This window comes from Thalassophryne amazonica, chromosome 1 (assembly GCF_902500255.1).
Source record: "Thalassophryne amazonica chromosome 1, fThaAma1.1, whole genome shotgun sequence".
NCBI classification, from domain to species: Eukaryota; Metazoa; Chordata; class Actinopteri; order Batrachoidiformes; family Batrachoididae; genus Thalassophryne; species Thalassophryne amazonica.
Window position 1 is genome coordinate 87,853,798 of NC_047103.1, and position 17,255 is coordinate 87,871,052.

The 17,255-nt window shown below is 46.5% G+C and overlaps 1 protein-coding gene across 1 annotated transcript in view; it reads right to left on the bottom strand.

Annotated features, from left to right (window-relative positions):
• scospondin (subcommissural organ spondin) overlaps positions 1–17,255 on the bottom strand; it is an 852,118-nt gene that overhangs the window by 731,634 nt on the left and 103,229 nt on the right. Inside the window, 3 exon segments of the mRNA XM_034168739.1 lie at positions 3,353–3,609; positions 3,699–3,794; positions 7,528–7,751. Of these exon segments, the coding sequence (XP_034024630.1) occupies positions 3,353–3,609; positions 3,699–3,794; positions 7,528–7,751 (577 nt within the window).

A 17,255-nucleotide genomic window follows, 5' to 3' on the forward strand; every position in this document is an offset into this window, starting at 1 on the left:
GTAGATTTGCTGAAAGCATTATCTTTCCTTGGCACATTTAAAAAATAAAAAAATGTTTTGATCTGGTGCTGGTGCTGAAATTGAATGTATAACTATATATTCACTTAAATGTTTTAATAATTGGTGCTGAAGGTTCTGCAATGTATTTTGTGACTAGGCCTTAATTCCTCATTATTGATCATGATTGATTACAACTGCTAGTTTCTCTTTGCCACCACAAAAAAAAAAAAAAAAAACTTTTGACAGCACCCATTGGACTGACCAATACGTAGAACAATGAGAAGGTCAAACGAAATTAGTGAAGATCTGAGAAGGAGAACTGTAGATTTACACACGTTTGGAAGGTCCCTTGGAGCCATTTCTAAACCACAGATTCTAAGATTATCAGTTCAAACAATTGTATGTAAGTAAAAGTTTGTCAGATTCAAGATTCATTTATTAATGACCACACAGCAAGTTGGTGGAATTTGTTTCCAGTACGGCATGAAATCTCTGTGTCAACACACAACAAACAAACAATAAATAGACAAATACACATAGAAACACCAGTTAATGACTTGGTTTAGTGTCTGTATGTGTCTGTATGTGTCTGAATCTGACTGATTTCATTGGCAGGGACCTGTGGTGTCTTCCAGAAGGCAACGGTGTGAACAGGTGATATGCAGGGTGTGAGGGGTCAGAGGTGATTTTTACTGCCTGTTGTGTGATGCATCTATGGTACAGTGTGTCAATGGAAGGGAAGGTGAGGCCTGTGATTTTAGATGATTTGTCTATTATACACTGTAGTTTTTTGCATAGGAGTCCAAATTTCCATACCAGGTGATTATGGATAAGGTGAGAATGCTTTGAATGATGGCAGTGTAAAACTGAAGCAGGATGATGTGCCTGACTCTGAATTTTTTGAGTTGTCTGAGAAAAAATAATATTTTATTAGCTTTTTTGTAGATTTGGTCCAAATGCAGTTTCCATTTGAGTGAGTTACTGATGTGTGCACCTAGGAATTTGAATGTCTCAGTGATAGAGATGGGCTGAGTAGAAATGGAAATGGGGATTTTGTGAGAGGGTGAGCGTGAGAAGTCGACTATGAGTTCCTGGGTTTTTGATGTGTTAAGCTGTAGGTTATTGTTTTGGCACCAAGTGACTGCTTGGGTGACCTGTTCACAGTAGTGATGTTTGTTATTGTTAGTGATGAGTCCGATTATTGTAGTGTCATCTGCATATTTAAGAATGGAAACTGAACTGTGGATGGATGTGAGGGAATTTGTGTAGATGGAGAAAACCAAGGGGAAAGAATACAACCCTGAGGAGCACCTGTGCTGAGGGTCAGAGGTTGGGACAGGAGGCTACCCATCCTGACTCTCTGTGTCCTTTGTGACAGGAAGTTATGGATCCAGTGGGAGACAGTAGTGCCAATGTCCATGTCCATGAGTTTATTGAAGAGGTTGACCGGGTTGATTGTGTTAAAAGCAGAGCTGAAGACAATGACCAGTATCCAGGCGTAGGTGTGGGGAGATTCCAGGTGTTGCACGATGTAAAAATGGCCAGGTTTATTGCATCTTCAACAGATCTATTAGTTAAAACTGGTGACTGTCCATGAGGGGTGAGGTAAGTTCTTTCAGGTGTGTGAGTATGATGTGTTCAAATGACTTCATTATAACCGAAGTGAGGGATGTGTTTCCACTTTGCCAAGATCTGGAAGAAGACTAAAACTGTCACCCACAGATGAGAGGAAACTGGTTAGGATGTCCTGGAATAACCAATTACCACCAATGCTCAGGCTTCCCCTGAAATGGAAACTGCTGGAAAACCAGTGACACTTTACACAGTAAAGCACGTTTTACATCGCCATGAACTGAGAGGGTGCTGACCAAGAAAGAAGGCCCTGCTCTGAAATCAACACCTTCACGTTAGACTGAAATTTGCAGCTGCCCACATGTAGAAGGTTTTATGGTCAGAGAAGACAAAGCTTGAGAAATTTGGCCACAATAAGAAGAGGTATGTTTGGAGGAGTAAAGGTAAGGCTTTCAAACCTAAGAATACTGTACAACTGTCAAGCAAGGTGATGGTAGCATCATGGTCTGGGGTTGTTTTTTTTTTTGCCAGCGGTACTGGTACATTGCACAAAGTCGATGGAATAATGAAGAAGGAGGACTACCTCCAGATTCTTTAACATCAAAGAAAGAAAATTGAAAGAAAATTCATGAGTGGTGATACAAAATGCAAAACTTGCACGATGCAAAATTTCTTCAGTCACAGCCACAGAAGTCTATAACTTAATCAGGGTTGCCTGGCTGTCTTGGTGGCTTTCCCCTCTAATCTCCTTCTTGCACAGTCGCGGTGGAGCTGCATGGCACAAAGCAACGCCGTGATGAAGCCTCACAGGACATGTTCTGGCATGTCCAGGCTCATCCACAATTTCTCGGTTAGTCACACGACTGAAAACCCACCGACAGCCATCTGAAAGCCGTCCTGTGAGACCAAGACGGAGGTGGTTTTGTGCCGCGCCATGAGCGGCACGGTGGCGCAATCCTCCGCTTTTCATTCCATGAAAAAAACTCCTGTAACAGTGGAATGTGCCGAAAAAGTACTGATGTCCACGTCTCCTGCCATTTTTGTGTAAGTCAGACGACGTCCTGCATCAACAAAGCCTTCACGTTGGAAATGAGCTGGTTGTTTCAGCGGGGTGTCAGCCTGTCGATCGGCGCTCGGAGCGCGGCGCGCTCTCAGCAGCTGTGGGCGGTCTTTAAACCGGCTGGAGCACTCCTTAATCTGTGTAATCCCCATAAAATCGTCCCTCTAAGCCATTTGAATTTTCCGAATGGTTACCACCTGGAGGTCTCACACAGTTTCTGGAAAAAATTGATGCAGCAAAGCTCCAAATCGTTCAGACATTTATTCGCAATAAAAATCCGACGAGAGGGGTGGACCACTGCTCACAGGCGAATGACGCAACTGACAGGCGTGAAAAAACTCACGCATGCGCACGAAGGTTCAAGCTTGGCTGATGCAATCACACGTGATTCAAATCCATATGGTTTTTGCAAAAAATAAAAAGGTCGGATACTTTTCTAACAGACCTCGTATAATCAATGTCTTGGGAATGTTCATGTATCCATCCCCTGACTTGTCCAAAGAAAACTGGATGTAAAGTGATGGTTTACATGTGCTATACTAAAGAGGGTTACTTACTTATTCACACTGTCATTTTGGCTTTTAGATTTTATTTCTTTAAATTCATGATGTAGAGATTACTTCTCAGACTCAGGGTGCTATGGACAGAGTTTTGAGTGACTGTGATATTCATAAGTTCATATAATAACCTTAATTTTTCCAAGATATTGCTGTGTCATACCTCTCAGTAGGTGTATGATGGTGTTTCCAAGGCTGAGGGTGACTGACTTTGTACAGGTGACCCCTGTACTCCCACAGGGTACATTCTCCGCTGTGACACTGAACAATCCACTGGTCTCCTTTGCCAGCACATACTGACAGTCACCCAGGAAAGAGTAGTAGCGGCCATCAAAGGTAATATAGTGTGGGTCACCAGTTGCCACACACACACTGCCACAGGAGGATTGACTGCAGTGCCATCGTCGCTCCTTACACACACTGTAAGGCCATATGGAGGATCATTTTAACTCAAATATGTTGAAATATTGAAATCATAGCCATACCACAATGGCAACAGCATCACTTACCATGTGTTGCAGTCTTTAATGATTGTGTTGTTGCTGTAGTAAAGACGACCATTATGATGACATGGGCACTCATCTGGTAGAACACACCTATCACCCCTGTTAAACCGTCAAATCAATACTGAAATATTTAAATACTGTAAAGTATTTACAGAAATCTAAACTCACCCATACTGCATGAAGCCATGATGATGGATGCTTCCATTTGTAAACATTTCAAAGGTATTTAAATATATCTCTATGCCTCCTCAAACCACAAAATACAGATTTCTGACAGATACCTGCACACCATAATTCTAAAACAGACGAGCTCTCCTTAGCCGGGAGCTGTTCCACCTCAGTATCCTTTCACTGCGGTACAGTCACTTGCCCAGTTCCGGATCACTGCTGTAGTTTTTTCCGCCGCCGTTTTTGTAATCAGCGCAAATAAGCTAATACTTGGTACCAATGGAAAGACTGATGTTTTGTCTACAAACGACCACAAGCTTGACCGGATCCAGCCATCCTTGTGATCAGCAGAGGAATCAAAACATCCCGGTGTCTGTGGTGTGTGTGCTTTTTCTCACTGATTCATTCCTGCAAGTTTGAAAGTAATGATCTCTAAGACATAGCAAAGCTGAGTTAGCCATTCGGTGTTTTGGTTCTAGAGTGAGAAAATACTTACTTACTTGGGTAGAAAATGTCAGTGTGTTATGTCTTGCTGTTTAATTGTTGCGCGCATTTATCTCAGATGTGAAATTTGCTGGTTGTGGATCACTGAAGCAGCAGCCTCGGGTCAGTACTTGTGAGCCATGTGTACTTGGGGGTCATCTCAAATCACGAATGGGCATGAATGTGGGGGCTTTTACTTTTTAATTCGGGAGAAATCTCACCTCCACACATCATTTTTTGCTCATGAAAACGTATAACAGTGACTTGTGAAACTAAGTAAATTCTCATTTAATAATTATAATTTCTATCATTTTGTGTTCAAAACACATTCTCAGGCACAGTGTGTATCATTCTGCATTGGAAGTGCTCCAGCCAGATGCCAGGAATGCCCCCAAAGTGACACAGAGTGTCGTGATCCAGAACTGGGCAAAATAATCCATTTCTGGCAAATATTTGCACCACACATAATGTGGCTTCACACTTTAAGTAGAGGGGCTACTCCATCCAGACTTTTTCAGTGAAATAACATCCAAATGCCCAATACAACAATACTCAATAAAGGACATTCAGTTGCATTATGGCTCCGTATAGTGGAACTTTAAAAAAGGTGATCCGGAACTGGGCAACCGTCTGTACTTATATCTTGTCTCCATATACATTTCAGCATGCTTTATGGTTGTGAATATATACAAATGTATTTTTTGTTCTTTTTAAAATATTATTACATTAGTGATAACTAGTGAGGAGTGGGGTACAACTAGCTAAACCTGCAGCTAACATTAGCTTATCGAGCCAGCTGCAGCACCATTTGTCATAGCTACCAACATAGTTGTTTCCGTTTGGGAAGCTAATGTTAATACACACTTTTGTTTGTATTTGCTGTTATATGTATTTGTTGTACAACCGTTATTGTAGGGTGAAGTGACACTATTGTGCTTTATACGCCAGTTACCGGCTTTGTTTAGCTTTGCTGGCTAGCAAGGCTCGCTAAATAGGATAGTTAATGGCTAAATTAACGGTAGCTCATCTGGCTATAGTTAGCCTATTTTCCCGGATTTGCACTTTTATTTTATATGGTGTAGATTTTATGGTTCTTCAGTTTAAATGATTCTTAATAGATATCAATAGATAGTATCTAAGTTTGGGGTTTCCACTAGAAAGCATGTAGCGTATGGAATTGTCTTCCTATATTAGCAATCCATAACCTAGCTAGCAGGGTTAACTTTAGATACAACCCCAATTCCAGTGAAGTTGGGACGTTGTGTGAAATGTAAATAAAAATTGAATACAATGATTTGCAAATCCTCTTCAGCCTATATTCAACTGAATACCCCACAAAGACAAGATATTTAATGTTCAAACTGATAGACTTTTTTGTTTTTGTGCAAATATTTGCTCATTTTGAAATGGATGCCTGCAAGACGTTTCAAAAAAGTTGGGACGGGGCAACAAAAGACTGGGAAAGTTGATGACTGCTCAAAGAACACCTAACTGGAACAGGTGAGTGTCATGATTGAGAATAAAAGGAGCATCACCAAAAGGCTGAGCCATTCACAATCAAAGATGGAGGGAGGATCACCACTTTGTGAACTGCCTCAAAAATAGTCCAACAGTTTAAGACAATGTTTCTTAATGTTCAATTGCAAGGAATTTAGGGATTCCATCATCTACAGATCTTAAGATATTTAGATGTTCCTTAGTATACACTAGTAGAACTCCACCTTAGATTTGGAATGTATAATAGAAGCTATACCTTACTGAATTTTCATGGATTTATTGATAAGTGTGGTGCGGGCATGGTGCCACTTCTCCTACCATATGATGTCATGCAGTAGAGGTATGTGATAGAAGTCACTCAGGCATGTGGTGCTCACAGATAATGAATTTTGAACAGTTCAAAGTTGGCGAGGCCACATACACAGAGCCATCGCAGGCATTGCAAAGCCCTCTAAATGTAGTCCCATAATGTACAAGAATCGTGAGAGGACTTTGTGAGGCGTTGATGATGAAAGAAACTGCATTCTGAGTGATTGGAGACAAAAATGAGAAACTGCTATTCTTCACTGGTGACGCACGAGCTGTCCTGGCAGCACGCCAAATTAGTGGAGATGACTGGAGAGGAACAGCGCTCCTGGAAGTGGCCAAGGGAGTCCAGCAGCCCTGGCTGAGCTGCTGGGCATCAGGATTCCCCATCCGCACAATCTGGACATATGCATTTAATGTTTGTTTTTACTGAGGAGCAGGAACGAAAGTTATGTGCTGTTGTCACGGCTCCAACCCACCATGTGCTGAGGAGGAAGAGGAGGTCCCGTGCAATTTGTGCCAAATCACATGCAGATCTACCTTGGATCTGCTGTGGTGACCCCGAGTGAAAAAAGCAAGGGAACAATCCAAGGTACGTATTATGTTATTGATGAATAAATCAAATCAAAAGACTGAAGCACTGCTGGACTTTGCGCTGTGTTGCGGAGATTGTGGCCGTGCCAACGTGTTGTGGAGGGCTTCAACTGGTTCCCAAGGAGAGGATGACAGGAGAGTTTATGCAGTGGGGGGCATCCTCCTGCAAGTGGGCGAGGGAGGTGTCCACACTTTTCTCTTTAGTTGTCATTAGTGTTATCCTCTTCATTGCTCCTCCCAATACTTCTCCACCCTGTGTTTAGTGTTGGATTCTTTTTATTTTCACATCCCTGCACCTACTTGTTTGGTTTTTGCTCCTTCTCCTGGATTATTAAAGCACCGTGGGTATTTTTTTGGTACTCACACCTCTGTGTCCTGACTGCCTACTTTTGGGGTTCTATTTGACTCTGATTCAGCCTGAATCATATCAACAGCCACCCTGAGTGCTTTGGTCGCAAAGATGTCATTTCAGCTGTGAGTGGTGTTCGGAATCAGTGAGTGCTAGACGGCAAAGGCGCACAAATCAGCGAGATCCTTGCACCTGACTTGTGATGGCCATACTTGATATGCATGCAGAGATTTTTACTGCGAGTCTGTGCAATATTCAGACCACATTCAGGCAACATGCGTTAACGTGTCACTAGTGCCAATTCAGTGATTTACCAATTGGGAATTAATCGCTAATTTGCATGTTTTGTCACAAATTCATGTCTCCAACTACTCTCCAACAGTCACCAGTGTGATAGTGGCCTAATGAGTGTTTTATCATGTATCCCTTTAAAACCTGAATGTTGAGACTTCACTCACCAGGAGCACAGTACCCTGTGGGCAGATGCAGCCAGACAACGGCTCCCCACAGCTTGAATGTGTAATAGTGTGTCCTGGCTGGTACCCTGGGGGGTCCAGGCTGGAACAGGTGAGAAGACAGGAGTGTGGAGAGTAGACCAAAGAACGAGGACACTGGTTAACTTCCTCACAGCGCTTCTGGGTGCAGTTAAAAAGCCCATGCTACACCACGGTAAAGGAAAGACAGCAGAAAAGTCTCTGATATTAACTGAAAGTCAAAATTAGTCATGAGTCAAAATTATTTTTGTGTCTTTATAAATGGCCATAAAAAGGTTGGTTAGTTTGCAGCAGAGATATGAAAAGTCAGCTGATACTGATGAATACAAACCATGTTGCCGGGGGCCACGTGCTGCCCCAGGTTGACCAGACAAAACATGAAATATCTTCAGTTTATATGGTGTTTCTTCAGTTTACATTTGATTTAAAGTGCTCCAGTCACTTTTGTGTAATTTCCTGACATCTGCATGTTTTCTTCTGTACTTCTGTGTCCCTTCAGTGATCTAATATTAGTTCCTCGTGACTCTGGTCCTTTATTGTAATCTGTTGTCATAGTTTCCTCATGTGTTATTCTTTCCCTTTGTTAATTAGATGAGCATTGTTATAAGGTGCCTCCTCTCCTGTGCCCTCTGCCAAATCACTTGTTTCCATCCTGTACTCTCGTGTTGTCTCCATGTCCCAGTGGTTACTACTGTGTGAATTCCCAGTGTCTTCCAGAGAGTTTTATTTCTAGTGTTTCTACAGGCATATTATTAGCATTCGAGCAACTCCTGTGTTATACCAGTGCTACGTATATTGACCTCTGAGTTTCTCAAAATTGTTGATTTTTTTTTTCTGCCACCGTGTTACTGACCTTTTGCACTGAAGATTGTTTATCCACTTCCTGTGTACTTGGACAGACTGTTGCCTAACCTCCTGTTTCTGCTTAACATCACCAGGTTCATAGTCTGGTTTGTGACACTAAATTAAACCTTAACTGCAAGAGTACTGAGTAGTTCTGAGGTTTATTATTATTATAATTTATAATTTATTTTAATTTCATCCTTGTTTGATCACCAGACTTATTGTGTTGTGAAACTATGAGCACTACACTTGTAGCTTCTAACATTAGTTTTCCATTTCCACAAATTTCACCTTGGAAAAAATTTTCAAGGGTCAAAATCCTGTTAGAAGTGGCTTTCATAAATTAAAGATAATACAAAATATAGATCAAAGCGCTTCTCAATATTAAGATCAAATATCCGCTAAATCCGCAATAGATGCGGCTCAAACTTAGTCTGTTTATTGAGAGTGATTGAGGCACTTTTAATTTAGATATAATTAAAAATTTACACCAAATGTGCCATAGCCTAAACTCATCTTCTGGAGAAGAACTTTGCTTGTGTGCTACAATCTCCGCTCTCACTTTGGATTACAGCACATACCAGCGCTTCTCACACTCGTCACTTGTGCGCAATTACCAGCATGGAGAGAAAACGTAGCAGTAAGCGAATCGATATAACTAGCACATTGAGATCAACATTCTCTAGATTGAATAGTGTTTATAAAATAGGTAGCTGCCATTTTTCAAGGGTGGTAATAAACTGTGCAATTATGTTATTAGAACCTTAGACCTCAAGAGTTTTTATTAGAACTCATCTTTTTTTCTTGTTAATTATGTTATGTTTTTATGTTAAGTTACTCTCTTAATGCATTTAGAAATTGTTTAGGTACTTGTTATCATATACACACTGTTAATGTTGTCGTTATTTTTATTATTATGAGTGGTATTATTAATATTATTTGATTTTGTTATTAATTCTATTTTGTCATTTGATTTTAAATGGATCACAATGGAAATAAGTGGAAAAAATGCTGTCGTTCCATTAAAGCAGTTCATAAAGTCATAAGTGAATGTGGCACATTGCACATAAAAAGAACAACAAAGCTATACTGTTGTGAAAGTGTAGTGACCGGACCCACAACAGGGGGGCGCAAATGAACGGTCAATAGATGAGCCAAAAATTAACAATTTAATGTTGTGAAGGTGCACAACGAACATACAGACAATCTCAGAATATGATTACAGTCAATCCACAAAGGTGACGTGTGGGCAGGCTCGAGGATAGAAGACGTCTGTCCTGAGAAGAGCCGGAACCACACGATTTCCGCCGCCACCGAACCTGGTGAATACTGGAGCCGCCAAGTCCCGAATTCCCAGGTGATCACCGTCCCCGACTGTCGGATCTGGTACTGCTGGCGAGAACAAAGACAGTCAAGTGTGGGTGTGTGTACACCCAGTAACAACAACGGTGGGAATGCCACCTCCACCTCTCACTCAATATGTTTGCAGAGTACCGCAGTGATTCCTCAGGGGAAAAGAGTGCCGTCCTGCATTCACTCAGCCTCCACGGAAAGAGGGACCGGTACTCCTGCAAACACTCACAATATACAGATATGTATATGTTACCTCCAATGAAGTACGATATCTCGGCAACGAGGTGGAGTTGACGTCTGGTCTTTATGGAGTGAGATGATGTTGAGTAGATGGGTGACAGCTGTCAAGAGATAATGAGTGACAGCTGTCACCCCCGGCTGTGTCCGTGGCGGCAGCGCCCTCTCGTGCCCTGAAGCCCGCACTTCAGGCAGGGCGCCCCACTGGTGGTGGGCCCGCAGTACCTCCTCTTCTGGCGGCCCCACACAACAGGACCCCCCCCCCCTCAACGGGCGCCTCCTGGCGCCCGACCAGGCTTGTTCGGGTGACGGTGGTAGAAGTTGGCCAGGAGGGCCGGATCCAGGATGAAGCTCCTCTTCACCCAGGAGCGTTCTTCGGGTCCATACCCCTCCCAGTCCACCAAGTACTGGAACCCCCGGCCCAACCGATAGACGTCCAGGAGCCGGCGCACCATCCAAGCCGGCTCCCCGTCGATGATCCGAGCAGGAGGCGGCGCCGGTCCGGAGCACAGAGGGGTGAGGTGTGGTGAGGTTTGATTCGTGACACGTGAAAAACCAGATGGATCCGCAGTGAAGCCGGGAGTTGGAGCTTCACTGCGGCAGGACTGAGGACTTTGAGGATCTTGAATGGTCCGATATATCTGTCCTGAAGTTTAGGGGAGTCCACCTGGAGGGGGATGTCCTTCGTGGAAAGCCACACCTCCTGCCCGGGCTGGTAAGCAGGGGCCGGGGATCGCCGGCGGTCTGCATGGGTCTTCGCCCTCATCCGGGCCTTCAACAAGGCAGAACGGGCGGAGCGCCACACCTGACGGCACTTGCGCAGGTGGGCCTGGACCGAGGGCACCCGACCTCTCCCTCCACCACGGGAAACAACAGGGGCTGATACCCCAAACACACCTCAAATGGGGAGAGGCCGGTGGCATAGGACACCTGGCTGTTGTGCGCATACTCGATCCAGGCCAGATGTTTACTCCAGGCCGTCGGGTGTGCGGACGTCACACAGCGTAGAGCTTGCTCCAATTCCTGATTGGCCCGTTCTGCCTGTCCATTGGTCTGCGGATGATACCCGGACGAGAGGCTCACAGTAGCCCCCAGTTCCCGGCAGAAGCTCCTCCAGACGTGTGGGGAGAACTGGGGACCACGATCCGAGACGATGTCGGTGGGTATCCCATGCAGACGGACGATGTGGTGGACCAGGAGGTCTGCTGTCTCCTGGGCTGTTGGGAGCTTCGGGAGGGCCACGAAGTGGGCCACCTTGGAGAATCGGTCCACTATCGTGAAGATGGTGGTGTTGCCCTGGGACGGCGGGAGGCCCGTGACGAAATCCAGGCCGATATGGGACCAGGGGCGATGAGGCACAGGTAACGGCTGGAGAAGTCCTTGGGACCTTTTATGGTCTGCCTTGCCGCTGGCACAGGTGGTGCAGGCCTGGATGTATTCCCGGACGTCGGCCTCCATAGACGCCCACCCGAAGCGCTGCCGGACAACTGCCACGGTCCTTCGCACCCCTGGATGACAGGAGAGCTTGGAACCGTGACAGAAGTCCAAGCTCTGGCCTCTGGTGGGACGTACAAGCGGTTCTTCGGACCTGTTCCTGGGTCTGGGCTCCGTGCCAGGGCCTCCCGGACGATCTTCTCCACGTCCCAGGTGAGGGTGGCCACGATAGTGGACTCAGGCAGGATGGGCTCCGGTGGATCCGACAGTGCAGTTTTGACCTCCTCTTCGTGTACCCGGGACAAGGCATCCGACCTCTGGTTCTTGGTCCCGGGGCGATAGGTGATCCGGAGGAAGTCAAAACGCCCGAAGAACAGTGACCAGCGGGCTTGCCTGGGGTTCAGCCGCTTGGCGGTCCTGATATACTCCAGGTTCCGATGGTCAGTGAAAACCGTGAACGGCACAGACGCTCCCTCCAACAGGTGTCTCCACTCCTCAAGAGCCTCTTTCACCGCAAGGAGTTCTCGATTGCCGACATCATAGTTCCGTTCAGCCGGGGTCAACCTGCGTAAAAAGTAGGCACACGGGTGAAGAACCTTATCGGTCTCTCCGCTCTGGGATAGCACGGCTCCTATCCCTGAGTCAGAGGCGTCCACTTCAACCACGAACTGGCGGCTAGGGTCCGGGCTGCCCACCAAACTGGAGCAGTAGAGAACCGTCGTTTCAACTCCTTGAACGCGGCTTCGCACCGATCCGACCAGGTGAAGGGGACTTTTGGAGAGGTCAGGGCTGTCAGGGGGCTAACTACCTGACTGTAGCCCTTAATGAACCTCTTATAGAAATTAGCGAAGCCGAGGAACTGTTGCAGCTTCCTACGGCTTGTTGGTTGGGGCCAATCTCTCACCGCCGCAACCTTGGCCGGATCAGGGGCGACGGAGTTAGAGGAGATGATAAACCCCAGGAAGGACAAAGACATGCGGTGAAACTCGCACTTCTCGCCCTTCACAAACAGTCGGTTCTCTAACAACCGCTGCAGGACCTGACGTACATGCTGGACATGGGTCTCAGGATCCGGAGAAAAGATGAGAATATCGTCCAGATATACGAAGACGAATCGGTGCAGGAAGTCCCGCAAGACGTCGTTAACCAAGGCTTGGAACGTCGCGGGGGCGTGGTGAGGCCGAACGCCATGACCAGGTACTCAAAGTGACCTAACGGGGTGTTAAATGCCGTCTTCCATTCGTCTCCCTTCCGGATCCGAACCAGGTGATATCGCTTTGTAAGATCCAGCTTAGTAAAGATTTGGCTCCATGCAGGGGGGTGAACACGGAATCCAACAATGGCAACGGGTATCGGGTTGCGAACCGTAATCTCATTCAGCCCCTGTAATCAATGCATGGACGGCGTCCGCCATTCTTTCTTGCCCACAAAAAAGAAACCTGCCCCCATCGGGGAGGTGGAGTTCCGGATCAGCCGGGCAGCTAATGAGTCCCGGATATAGGTCTCCCATTGATTCGTGCTCAGGTCGTGAGACGGTTGTACAGCCTGCTGGACGGGGAACTCAGCGCTGGAACCAATCATGGCACAATCGTACGGACGGTGCGGGGGAAGGGTTGTGTGCCAGATCCTTGCTGAAGACGTCAGCAAGATCGTGGTACTCAACCGGCCACTGACGTCTGATTGGGAGGGACTTTGACCTCCTTCCTTAGCCTGTAACCCGGGAGGAACCGAGGATCCTAAACACACCCGATGGCAGGTTTCGCTCCACTGAAACCACCCCCCCAGACGGCCCAATCAATCCGGGGATTGTGCTTCACAATCCAGGAAGCCCAAAATCACGCGGGAGGTAGAAGGAGTTACAAAAAACTCAATCTCCTTCCCGATGGTTTTCCAGACACCACCAAGTTACTGGTTGTGTCTTGTGTGTGATTAAAGGGAGGAGGTGCATCTAGTGCCCGCACCTGCAAATGGCGAAGGAGCCCACCAGAGGGAGCCTACCTCCCTTGCCCATCTGCTGTCTAGCAAATTCCCTTCTGACCCCGTGTCCACCAGTGCTGGGGCTTGAAGGGTAAATCCCCGCTCAGGATTGTAACTGGGAGTCGTGTTGCAATCTGTGGTGTCCCACGTGAATGTTATGACCCACCCCTTAGCCCAGTCTCTGAGGCGGTTGTTGTTGTGGCCATTTGGGGCAGTTTTTCTGTAGGTGCTCCTTTGAGCTGCAGAGAAAACACTCCCCGCGGACCAGCCTCCTCATTTTGCCCCCCCCCCCCCCCCCACGGAGCGCTGCGGCTGTGGAGCGTGGGAGGGACGGCCCCTTTTCGAACCCGGAAGGGAGAGGGACGGCGCGTATCCGGCCACGTCCTTCGCCTCACTCCCGACGGCGTTCCTCCAACCGATGTCTAACCGTATAACGTAGATCGATAAGCCCTCTAAATCCCGCGGTTCCTCCTTAGCTACCAGATGCCCCTTCAGGACCGATGACAGTCCGTTTATGAAGGCGGGCGGAGCGCAACGTTATTCCAGCCGGACCTCGCACCGCGATGCGAAGTCGACTGCATATTCGGCTGCGCACCGGCGCCCCGTCGCATTGAACAGCAGCATGTTGAAGCGGTCTCTTCCTCTGTTAGGGTGATACAAACCCTGTTCTGAACTCCCCCACAAACCCGTGTATGCTGATAACAACCGTGAGTTCTGTTCCAGAGCGCCGTAGCCCAGGCGCGTGCCTTACCCGAAGCAGAGCAATCACATAAGCTATTTTACTAGCATCTGACGCGTACATGACGGGACGTTGTGCGAAGACGAGCGAACACTGCATGAGAAAGGTCCGCGCACGTCTCCACACAACCTCCGTACGGCTCAGGAGGGCTTATGTATGCTTCAGGGGATGGTGGGAGGGGTTGTTGAACCACCACTGGAACGTTCATATCCTGCACAGGGTCGGCAGGAGGAGGAGCTGCAGCAGCGCCCTGAGCGCTCGCCGCCACCTGCGCGGAGAGAGCCTCCACCCTGCGGTTTCAGGAGGATGTTGTGCTCGGTCATTTGATCCAACCGAGCCGTAAAGGCGGTGAGAATGTGCTGCAGCTCACCAATCACGCCTCCTGCAGACGCCTGCGCTCCCTGCTCTCCCATTGGTCTTTCAACAGCCGGGTGACGCCCCTCGGAGTCCATGACGCTGGCCGAGATATCCTGTTGTGAAAGTGTAGTGACACGGACCCACAACAGGGGGCGCAAATGAACGGTCAATAGATGAGCCAAAAATTAACAATTAATGTTGTTGAAGGTGCACAACGAACATACAGACAATCTCAGAATATGATTACAGTCAATCCACAAAGGTGACGTGTGGGCAGGCTCGAGGACAGAAGACGTCTGTCCTGAGAAGAGCCGGAACCACACAATTTCCGCCGCCACCGAACCTGGTGAATACTGGAGCCGCCAAGTTCCCGAATTCCCAGGTGATCACCGTCCCCGACTGTCGGATCTGGTACTGGCTGGCGAGAACAAAGACAGTCAAGTGTGGGTGTGTGCACCCAGTACAACAACGGTGGGAATGCCACCTCCACCTCTCACTCAATATGTTGCAGAGTACCGCAGTGATTCCTCAGGGGAAAAGAGTGCCGTCCTGCACTCACTCAGCCTCCACGGAACAGGGACCGGTACTCCTGCAAACACTCACAATATACAGATTATAGAAAACACAAATGGCTGAGGATATTACCTCCAACGAAGTACGATATCTCGGCAACGAGGTGGAGTTGACGTCTGTCTTTATGGAGTGAGATGATGTTTGAGGTAGAGGGTGACAGCTGTCAGAGGATAATGAGTGACAGCTGTCACCCCCGGCTGTGTCCGTGGCGGGCAGCGCCCTCTCGTGCCTGAAGCCCGCACTTCAGGCAGGGCGCCCACTGGTGGTGGGCCCAGCAGTACCTCCTCTTCTGGCGGCCCACACAACATATACCAGAATTATGTGAACTAAAGACAGTGCATGCACACAGATACAAATACAAGGTAAATACATTAATTTAAATTTGTGCTCCTGCAGTGACTGTTTTCACTCAGTCAGTATTTGATGGCACTGACCCAGAAAGTACTGGTCCCTGTTGTTATGTGGTGAAGAGATGCAATGAAATCAACCTATCCTGTGACAGTGAACAGGAGCATAGAGTGATTTCATCAGACCTCTCACACCACTGAATTCTGACACATACAGCAGCACACACAACTCCGTGGCAGAGTTTTCTTAAAATCATACAGCGCATACAGCTTTGGTCAGTCAAGACGGGAAAAAACAAACAAACAAACACACAAAAACCAAGTGCTTTCTTGTCTCATTGAAGCAATATAACTATCAACCTGAACACTTCATAATCCAAAAAAACAATCATTTATAGGCTATTATAAAATATTACTACCACTAGCACACTCTTGCAGTAAGCGCTGACCCGCCCTATCTTTTTCAAAAGACAAACAGCGACAGCTATATTCCTGTTCAGCAGACTCTGTCTTCAATAAATCTGCCAGATTATCAGTGTGCAGTCTGACAACCTTTTACAACCAAAGGAGGCTAACGTTGATTAAAACATTACAGCACCACAGTTGTGAAACTTTGTAAAAGTATATTGCTACTGTGTGAAGGCTGTGCTCCAAAGTCCCGCTAACACTTTCATCATTACTTAGAAGTGGTGAAATCATAAAAGAGATATGGTTACTTTTATGATATGATATAAAGATGTAGCAACACGACTGAGCCAGCCAGCATTTGCAACAACCTGAACTCTGAATCCTGGTGATGGTTTTATCATGCGTGCAGTTTACAAGCAGCAGTGACTTTGGTGGTTAACAGATCATTTGAATCAAAGAAACTGAGAAGCTTATTTCAAGATTATTCTCTTTCACCAGTCCAGACATGTTCAGCACAAAGAGGTCAATAGGATATTACAAAAGCAAAACAAAGTTGCTTTATAGATTGGAGCAAAAGTTAACTAACATCTAATCAGTTTCTCCACATGCAGGAAAAGCCCCAACCCCAGCGAGCAGATACCAGGTCGCACAGAGTGCACAACAAAATTCTCACTCCCAACTCATCACATTTTAACATTCAACCGGTGCTGAAATGTTTGGGGGTTTTTTTTCCCCCCTCCCACAGCATCATCATTTCTCTCTGCAAACATATAAAATTATCTGCTTCACTTCTGTGTCATCTATATTTGGGCTATGGTCATGGTCATTGCCATAGTGATAGTTAAGGGTGAGGATTAGCACTTCGCCGCACATCACATAATGACCAAGCATTAAGCTTCGATGGTCCCAGATGAAGCTCTACCAAAAGGTTAAAAATTTACAGTTCCTTGACTGGCCACTTCAGGCTGACTCCACATAGAGCAGGTTCTCATGCAAGTCCATGTTAAATATCCAAATCTACAGATATGATTTTTGTTTTCAGACTTCTTAGTTTAACGTGTTTAAGACACAAACAGGGGCGTAGGTTTGCATATGGACCATAGGGACAAGTCACAACCAATATTTTGGGATGGCAAAATAGTCCCTACCAATATTTAGAATTTTTTTTATATAACAAAATCATTCACTATTTTTTTTGCGAACTCGATACTATAATTTTAGTCATCACGTTTTGTGTTTTCGACGTGCCAGAGTGACAGGGTTACCCATGTTGCAATTTCATTAGCTCACGTTCTTCTCACATGGACGTAAACAAAGCGCATCTCGTGGCAGGCAGTGCTTAATTTGTAAAGTGGGAGGTCCCAGAGCGCAGAGGATGGGTGGCTCCGGTGCAGTGTTGCC